The sequence below is a fragment of the Glycine max genome, chromosome 6 (assembly GCF_000004515.6).
Source record: "Glycine max cultivar Williams 82 chromosome 6, Glycine_max_v4.0, whole genome shotgun sequence".
Classification (NCBI taxonomy): Eukaryota; Viridiplantae; Streptophyta; class Magnoliopsida; order Fabales; family Fabaceae; genus Glycine; species Glycine max.
In genome coordinates, this window is record NC_038242.2 from 3,353,295 (window position 1) to 3,363,385 (window position 10,091).

At 29.6% G+C, this 10,091-nt stretch overlaps 1 protein-coding gene across 1 annotated transcript; it reads left to right on the top strand.

The window, feature by feature from the left end:
• The first annotated feature begins 5,806 nt into the window (after positions 1–5,806).
• LOC100795545 (pumilio homolog 12) lies at positions 5,807–9,490 on the top strand. Its single transcript, XM_006581193.4, has 5 exons — positions 5,807–6,912; positions 7,115–7,277; positions 7,985–8,148; positions 8,256–8,514; positions 8,623–9,490. Exons 1-5 carry the CDS (start codon positions 6,104–6,106, stop codon positions 8,731–8,733), a joined length of 1,506 nt encoding a protein of 501 aa, XP_006581256.1. The 5' UTR covers positions 5,807–6,103; the 3' UTR covers positions 8,734–9,490.
• Positions 9,491–10,091: the final 601 nt, after the last annotated feature.

Here is a 10,091-nt window from a genome sequence, read left to right on the forward strand (position 1 = left end):
GGGTTATTGATTGGAGTCATTAAACTGTGAAGAACAATAAAAGGTGAGTCGGAAGTATATTATTATTGGCGAGGATAAATGTTATTTTGGGCTATTAAGTTTTAGTGTCTTTTTTAGTCTTTTATAATTCAAAAAAAATTATTTTGATCTTTTGTGTTTTTAAAAAATTCTATTTTGATCATTTGCATTGGTGTTATCTGGAGTGATGTTGAGTGAACTTAAGGCGTGACATAATAACTAAAAGATTAAAATATCATTTTATTCTATTATGTTTTTATTTTTTTATTTTGTTTTCTTTTTGTTTTAAAATATTCATATTAGTTTTTTTATGTTTTTGAAAATTTAATGGTAAGAATTGGAATGTTACGTTTTGAACCGTTGGAGGAGGCAGGGTTTAGGGTTTTTTATCTCCAAATAAAATGCAACGTTTAATTATTTTTTTCTCCTTTTCCTATGATCTCTTTGAAAAATAGTTAGCAATTCTGAATTTTTTTCATAAATTCATTCTTTCATTCACTTTGCATTCTTCTCCACCTCTTTGTCTTTTTTCTTTGCATTACCTATTAAACTATTACATCAATCATTTTTTCTCTTATTTTATTTATTTATTTCTTCTCACTTGAGGTATATATACCTCAAAATGTAAAACAATCATTTTTGAATATATATGTTGATAGATTATTGATGTATTACTAATTAATAGTTCATCGTGATCCAAAACGAAATGAGATGTAGTAGGTTAATCATTCTTAAATAAATGGTTTCAAAGAAAGAAATGAAAATTCCAAATGTTTCTCCATGTCCTACCAGATGGTTATTATTATTAACTAGAGGTGTTTAATACGCGGTTTTATGTAATTTTGGTTTAAAATTAATTCAAATTAAATAAGAAAATAAAATGTTGTGGAATTTGTTTAGATTCGGTTAAAATTATTTATGGAATTCAAACCAAATCACTATAAGAATGCTTAAAAGATTACTATTAATTGAACAAAACTTGAATAATAATTAGTTTAACAATCAACATATAAATGGACAACAAAAGTTTAAAAAAATTAAACTCAAACAAAGTAGTAATTATTTTCAAGTTGAATAATACTTAAATAGTAATCATTGAGTTTTAAAATAATCTTTTAAGTTAAAAGTAAAAATAATGTATAATATTTATTTTCAAGTTCCAACGACTAAACTTAAAAAAATAATAAACTAACATTCATAATACGTGTTTTTAATCATGAAAACTTAAAAATTAGATATTTAGTGATTAAATGTTAATTGTAACAGTAGATTTTAGGGATGTTTAGGATGTGATTTGATTCGAATTTCTGCGTGTTAAACTGTAAACCAAACCAAATCACTTCATTTGAAAAATAAAAAAGACAAATCAAATCAATAATCATTAATTTTTATGTGATTTTTTATTTTACACTCCATTTGGTTAGATTTTGAAAAGCTCTTTTATTAATTGACTATTGATATGAGGCATTTTATCCTCTAGTTACTTCTAGTTCCATCTCATACTCATAACACTTTAGTTTGAGCAAGTTTAAAAAACGTTAGAAATTATTAAAAAAATAATTTATCTGATAAGTAAATAGGTTTTTTAGTTAGTAAAAAAGTTAAAAATTAATTAAAATATATTGCGAAACATAATCATAATAATGAAATTAATTATATGTTATAATCATAATAATGAAATTAATTATATGTTATGGTTTGAGTTAGGTTGAATTGAGTTTAAAAAAATAAAATTCATTATCTAATTCATATTTAATCAGATCATAATTAAATTGAGTGAGATCCAACCCAAACACTTAAAAAATCGAAACAAATATAATTGGATTTTATTGAATCTCTCTACCCCTCCATTTAGATCAACGTGTTGCTGGTTTCTAATTAAGTAGTATTTTTTTATGCGCCTTCTAATTAAGTAGTATGCACTCGTACGTCAATTAAGGATTTTTTTTTTAAGAAAGTAAATATTATAGAAAAACACTTATATTGGAAAATAGAATTTTCTTGGTAAGTTTGTTAAACTATTTTAAATTCTTTCCCCTCAAACATCACTTATTAAAGCATCGTGTACAAATATAAATATATGTATAAAGATACTTTTTTTTTTCAAAACACATTTATATAAATGGAACATGTATATATGTAAAATTATTTTAAAAATACCAATATTGATATATTTTTATATATACTTTTAAATATTTATACACATGTCCACTGACATATTTGTCAAATTTAAAAATTATGAAATACATTAAAAATCACAATTTTATTTATAAATTTAACACTATGCCAGCCACGAGTTTTCCTCAATTTTTTATTTATAAAAATATGATTATTTTGATTGTAATAATTAAATACAATTCTCACGATTTGAGTATTCAAAATGATAACAAGAGTATATAATTAATAATTTAAACACATGCCAGCACATCAAGAATTCTTCTTCTTGGAAAATATAAATATATATTTTAATTATAAAAATAAATAGTTATCTTAATTAATTAAGATCGTCTTAATGAAAATCAAAACGAAGAATAAAAGAAGATCCAAATGCTCCAATTTTGAATTCCCCTAATAAGAGCGAAGGTGTTGCGAAATACTAATGCCATGGCGGTAACGAAAAAACGAGGAAGTTGCCTAATGATTTCAATGCGCTTGCCCAGCTGTTCATTTTTACTTGACAGATAAAAAGCACAAGGAAAATTCGTCCAAGAACAAAACCACAAATTCCAAATAATATAAATAATCCTAATAGAGACTTTGACTTTGACCCTTGCAATTTCTTCTACACCACCACGCGCTCATTTGTCATATTGATGTTTCTAATATTTGTTAGATTAAATCTTTGATGGTCAAATCCATTAGATGTCCCTGTCTTTGATTAGAGGCCCATTACCAAACATAAAAACCTTACATACAAGGTTCAAGGAAGGAAATACTCTTTTCAATTTTCATCTAATATATGTGTCGCCTTAGTGTATTTGATTTTATGTTAAATAATTAATTTTTTTATAATTGATTTTACATAAATTTTTATATGTTTGGTTTCAAAAATTAAAAAGTGCATGATTGATTCAAGTCTAAAACTGACTGTTTGTTAAAAATAATTTTAGGAAGTTTGCGTTAAATAAAAAATTTAGAAGGTTAGGAATATATTATCTAACATACTTCTTAAAACACATCATTTTTAAATTGATTAAAATTTATTAACAATTTTAAATTTATGAGAGAAAATTATTAAATATGATCTGAGATCTATAAAATTTTATTATTTAAAAAATAACCAGTTAAAACCAATATATTTAAAAGAATGTATTCCTAATATTTTTCAAATTTGTATACAGATTTTTATCCTTAACTTACTTTTATAATAAAAATAATATTCAAACATAAATTTCATTACTTCAAAATCTATTAATCAAAATTAATTTTATTCAAAAATCAATTTTGATAATGCTCATCAAATTCAAACACACACTAGCCCAAATCACTCCGTTGCCAAGAAAAGAAAGAATTTGAATCAACTCATGGGCAACTTGTATGTTAAGTTGCACATTATATATAGCCAGTGAAAATTTCCAACTTATTCAATTGATCCGAAAAGTATTTGAAAGACAAAATAAATACGTAGTATATTTTATTTTCCTTTTCAGAGTATATGCACAAAGTTGTGTAAGTTGGACGGAGCGTGGACCGAAACTAAAAATGGTAACCAAGGAAACCACATGCATTCATTAGTGCTGAGTCATAACCGGAAGAAACAAAGGGGAAAAAAAAAAGTGGACAACTACAGTATAGGAAAAAAGAAATAAGAGAGACTTAAACTTAAAAGATGTCTTGGCTACACTTTTAAAGTCTTTAATCTCATATTTCCTCAAGATTCATTACCATAATTCGACTAGTTTTTTTTAATTACCATTTTATTTATTGGTCACAACCACATACAATTATTTTTTAACCAAGATATTTATTGTTGGAAGATTAATGATTAATCCCTAAAATATTAGGATTTATTCAAGGAATTCATATTTTTTTTAACAAATATATATATATATATATCACTAAAATTTTAAAATACCATTATACTAACAACAATTTCATTCTAAAAAACAATTTAAAAGTTAAGCATGTGACATCGCAAATCCTAAGATACTCGTGTAAGAAGGTCTTGGTATTAATTAATAAGTATGTTATTTTTACTTTTTTTGATACGGAACATACATGTTATTTTCAAGAGGGTCTCAGGCACTTGCTTGAGAGGTCTTAATGCAGACACAATGCTGGTTTAATCTTAATTGTTGTCATTGTACAGTGTAAAACATATATTAGGGTTAATAATTTTTTATTAATAATTAATTTTGATTAATTGAGTTATTAATTTAATTATAAATTAATCAAAATTATTAATTATTAAAAAAAAGTGAATAAAAAGTTATTAATCTTAATTTTCTACAATATTTTACTCCTTTTTTTCGCAATTACACCTCTTCTATCTTCATTATTGCACGTGACTCTACCCACAATATATTATATTAGGATCAATAGTTTTTTATTAATTTTTTAATAAATAATGATTTTTTAATTTATAAAACTAGAGGACCAAATATTATAATTGAAAATTAAAGAAAACAAAATCATGGATTTAAAAAATTAAAAAACCAAAATTACAATTCAACCTTTATTTTATTTAAATTACAAAATAGTCCATTATTTAAATTACAAACTTGGTGTACTTTGTTGGTCAAGAGAAACACACATAAGATGGACATGAAAATGTGGAAAAAAATTTAACATATTTTTATTAAATTGATGTAAAAAAATAATAGAATCAAGGGGTGATCATATGGACACATGAGTTTTTTTTTTTTTTTTGTTTCCAGGTGATTGACATGTTTTTTTTATCATGCCAATAACCTAAAAAGTATATCAATTTTGATTTTTATTTAGTATGTAACATGTTTAAGTTTGGACCATAAAATTATAAAGTAGGTCAAGTTTGAGATGAGATTCGATCTTATCTAACTCATTTTCATATCTAATATAAGATAAGTTTTAGAAGGATTTGATAATCTTTTTACAAGGCATTTGATATATTTTTATCATGCACTTAATTTATTTTTTATTAGTTGTTCTTATTAAATACTCTAAATTTTTGTATTTTTTATTGATAGTGATGCATAATACTCTTAAATTTTAATTTACACATCACCAATAATAAGTTTTTTTAATCATGAAACAAGTTAATGATTATTAAAATAGATAAAATTGATACATTAATAATATTTTTAAAAAGTCAACCGGATTATCTATTTTTTATTGGTCTATATGATTATATCGAAGGTGTCTTATATCAAAGATTTTAACATTTGGAACAAAATCAGAGAAACTATATAATTCAAGAATCCGGTTCAATCAATCTTCACATAGTGCGTGTTTATATTTGGGTTTTGTATTTGCGTTCAAAGTTCAAACCCTAAAAAAAAAGAATTCAGGATGTGAAAATCTGAAACAATATGTAATTTTGGCCTTAACTTGAAAATTAAATGTAATTTTCACTAATGCTCAAGCAAACACACTAATAATATATAATCGTAATTTTAAAATTTCTAAAAAAGGAAAGTAAATAACGTGTCTATTTAAAATTGGTCAAAATTATCTAAGGTTGGTCAAGATTAGATGTTTTAGACTGTAGACTAATTTCTTGAAAAATAAAAAATCAGGATCAACCTTATATATATATATATAAAAGGGAAACTATGGGGCATAACCTTCACATCTATAGACTCTTAAGCACTCAGTTTCTCTTTCTCGACCCTTTTTGGGGTTCTCGCATGTAAAATTACTATATATTGCATGCAAAACGTTTCTCATAGGAAGACTCTCCTTACTTCAGCTAAACAACACTCACTCTTCACCTCCCTCACTCTTCTTCCTCCCTCAATGTCACCCTAATCCCCTTTTTTTCCCTTCCACTTTTTTGCAATTATCAGATAACAAATAATCAAAAACCTTTTCTTTTTTCCTTCCCGTAAAACCCCTTTTCTCTAAACCCTTGTTATTCCTTGACCCATTTCGTTGGCTCCCAACGATGTCGTCGCAACGATCATCATCATCTGTGTTCGACAACGATCAGTCTCCGACGTTGTTGACGTCGTCTCAGCAACCCTTGGCCATGCCCCGGTTCTTGTCGCAAACCCAAAACCCTGGTCAAACCCTAGAAGACGTTTTTTCTCGTCTCTCTGTCTCCGCGTCTCCCTTCAACTACCCACCTTCTGATTTCTCCGCCGGTAGCTCTTACGGCGTCAAAACCCCCTCAAAGATTCTTCCTTGTAACGGTTGGGGTCATGGGGTTACCACTCTTCAAAGTTCCAATCTTTGGCACCCCGCATTCACCTCCAACAATTATTCTTATTATGATGATGGTTTTGTCGATTCCAAACCTTTGGTGAGGCAAAGAGAAAAAACCCCCACATTTGGTGGAGGTGCTTTTCCCGTTTTTCCACTCTCCAATGGGATGCAACAGAAAACCCCTGATGATGCTGGTTTCTTGTACGGGTTTTTGGGTGGTAATAACGGGTCCAATAATCTGGGGTTTAGTGGCAACGAAAGGCGCCTCCGATGGTTCAATGATTTGCGGGGGAGGGTTCTGTTGTTGGCTACGGATCAACATGAGTGTAGGACTTTGCAGGAGACAATGAGAAAATTGACTAGAGAAGAGTTTTATATCATCTTCTTGGAGCTGATCAATCACGTGACCGATTTGATGGTTGATCCCTTTGGGAACTATGTTGTTCAAAGAATGGTGGAAATCTGCACTGAAGAGCAGCTGAGTCAGATCGTTTTGAGCTTGGCTCAGTGTAATTTTCAGTTGGTCAGAATTTGTCTAAGTGCGCATGGGTATAGCTGCTGCCTATTCCCTTTCCAAGATTTTTTGTTTGGTTACTTTATCTTCATGTCTTGATTATTTCTTGTTTCAGTTGTTTGTGAAGGAAGCAATTTGGGTCTTTTTCTTTTATATGTATATATCTGTGTGCAATAAAGTGGTTTTCTTTTTCAATAGTGGTTTTTGATTTTGTTAAAGTGTTTTTTCTTTTCCCAGAATCCGGGGTGTTGAGAAACTATTGGAGCGTGTTACAACCCAAGAGCAACGAGATCTTGTTTTGTCAGCTCTTTGCCCCGGTGCTGCTATATTGGCCAAGGATGTGAATGGTCATCGGGTGCTTCTGCATTGTCTAAAACAATTCTCTGGAGAAGACAATGAGGTAATGTTTGTTCATGGTTTTCTTATGTACTTTATTTGAATTCGCACATTCATTTCCTTTATACAAATAGGAAATTTTGGAAACAGTGTGGTGAAATCGTGTTTGGTGCTAACTATAGGAATCAAAGTTATTTTTTAGAGATTTTTTTTTAATATTTTCCTTCATCCATATTTTCTCGTCTGAAGTAAATTAACAGTGATCTGATTACATAGCAGATTTTTCCACTCGTGTTTAAGGGGATGATACCTGATTACATAGCATTTTGGATTTGACTTTTTATGCGATTTAAGTTGAAAGCTATTTTCTTGGTTTCTTTTTTTCCCGTTGGTAGGTCTCAAATTAAGTTTCTTAGTAGAAATGAAGTCTATGTTTACCATATCAGATTGTATAAAGATCTTCAATACCTTCATGCTACTTTATTTTATCCATTTTAAAGAAATTTTCTTTTAATATTTTCCTTCATCCATATTTTCTCTTCTGAAGTAAATTAACAGTGATCTGTTTGTTCTTGTTTGGTTAAGTCCTATCAAAGTGATGGAACTTATGTAGTTTTCATACAAAACTCAGTATTCTACTTGTTTAAAGAAATCCGGAAGAAAGAAATAAGACGTATTACTCTTATTGGATGGATATAAGGCCTGGTTTATCAAATTAATTTGCTCTGGTTCCTGGTTTCATTAAGTTCTGATTGTAGACTTTTTGCACAGAATCTTCTGAATGTTGTGGCAAACAAGTGCTTTGAAATTGCAACAGATAAGACTGGGTGTGTTGTGCTGCAGCAATGCATTAACCATGCACAGGGAGAAACAAAACAGAAGCTGCTTGATGCTATCATATTACATGTTTCACTCTTAGCAGAAGACTGTTACGGGTTGGTTGTTTTTACCTTCTATATTAAGTCTTCTCTTTTCTAGCCAATAAATTTAAATATGCTTTATTTATACTTTTGTATTTTGATTTTGTTAACTCGTCTGGCAGCAACTATGTTGTGCAACATTTGTTGTCGCTGAAAGTACCAGGAGTTGCAGAATCTCTACTCATACAGCTTAAAGGAAGATTTTTCTATCTTGCCTGCAACAAATATGGGAGTAATGTAGTGGAGAGGTTCCTCCAAGACTCGGGTGAAAAGCATTCGACATCTATTGTTTTGGAGTTGCTCCACAATCCAAATGTTGCAATGCTTCTTGTGGATCCCTATGGAAATTATGTCATCAAATCAGCACTATCAGCATCTAAGGTCAGTGGTAATATTCATGTTTGGGCAATACTCTTGATTCTAATCTTGCATGGTTCTTATGGTTTTGGCAGTTCGTGTTTTTGGTAGTTACTAAAGGTTGAATTGCAGGGTCATGTTCGGAATCGCTTGGAGCGACTGATCAAACTAAATTCCCTGATTATGCGGAGCAACCTCTATGGGAAGAAGTTACTTGCTTGGTTTGAAAAGGGGAAAATATAAACGTGTGTCACATTTACTTTGTATAGCTCAGAAGACCCCATTCATACCACCAGGGAGTTACAATCGCGTCTCGTGTGTTGTCTCCATTGCCTGTCTGTTTCATTACTCTCATAACAAACATTGTGATGCCTTGAGCTATTTTGTTAGTTTGTAGTGTATTTATTCTATTTCAATTTTTTGTCACTTTCATGCGGTAGATTGGACTACAGAGGACAACGCTCAGATGTAAAGTACACATAATTCTGGCATAAGAGCTGAAGCAGGTGAAACAAATTGTGATACTCAGAAACTGTATTCTTGTGATTCTACTGTATTCCTCTGAATTGGATAAATTTGCTTAGGGGGCAGTACTGCAGTAGCTCCTGCTACTTACCTCCAAAAAACTGAGAAACATGCATGATAAATGCTCGCGACATACTTTTTGATACATTTTCCCCCCAATAATAATGTATTCTTTATTTTTAGATGTAATCTGTGAGGTTCACTCCCATATTTCTCTTTATCTAGTATGAGATTATGGGCACGTTTGGGTAAACAACTTATGATCTTGTTCAATAAGTTCTTATTATGTAGGGGCTTAGGCGTGTTTGCGGATTGGATTTTGAAGAGGTGAGTTCACATAAATTAATCAATGTAATTAAGTTTTATTTTAAGGTATGCACAAGTAACTAATTTTTTATTGATGCATAATAACGTTTTAAGGTGTGCATAATTAAAATATAGGGATCCAAAAAAAACTCCACTTGATGAATAACATAATTACCCATTTGATGGATATAGGTCGGGTGTGAATTTTTATCCGTAAGTATTATTGAGTATAGGTGCATTCTATTATTATTATTATTATTATTATTATTATTATTGGTGGTGGTTTTCTCGTGCCGTTCTAAATTAACGTTTTCTTCTGCATGAAACAAATTATTTGCATATATTTTTCTTTTGTGGATAATTATTTGCACATGTGACAGCGCCCTTCAATTATGACGGCACCATGAATTTACCATAATAAAAATCCTTTATTCTTTCATTTAAAATCTCTTTTCCAAACCGTCAATATTCCTTGGCTGATTTCATTGCCTCTGTTTGGTTTAAAAGATGAAAATAGAAAAAATAAAAATTAAAAATAAAATTTTGAATTAAAATAGAATATAAGAAATATGAAATACACATGGGTCTCATCCAATTTCTTCTTCATTTCTCTTTGCTTTCTCAGCCAAACACATCCCAATGATGCCACATAGATTATCATCTCATATGACACTTTGTCTCGTCTCTTTGTCTCTACATTTTCCTTCAACCACCCATTTACCATTTGATTTGACACTCTTTCGTATAAGAGTTGAGCAGGTTGTAAGTTG

Bases quoted from the DNA above. Each gene is read 5' to 3' on its own strand.
- LOC100795545 (XM_006581193.4), top strand. From the start codon at position 6,104: ATGTCGTCGCAACGATCATCATCATCTGTGTTCGACAACGATCAGTCT. The intron at 6,913-7,114 runs GTATAGCTGCTG...TTCTTTTCCCAG, and splicing joins ATTTGTCTAAGTGCGCATGG to AATCCGGGGTGTTGAGAAAC. The intron at 8,515-8,622 runs GTCAGTGGTAAT...GTTGAATTGCAG, and splicing joins CAGCACTATCAGCATCTAAG to GGTCATGTTCGGAATCGCTT.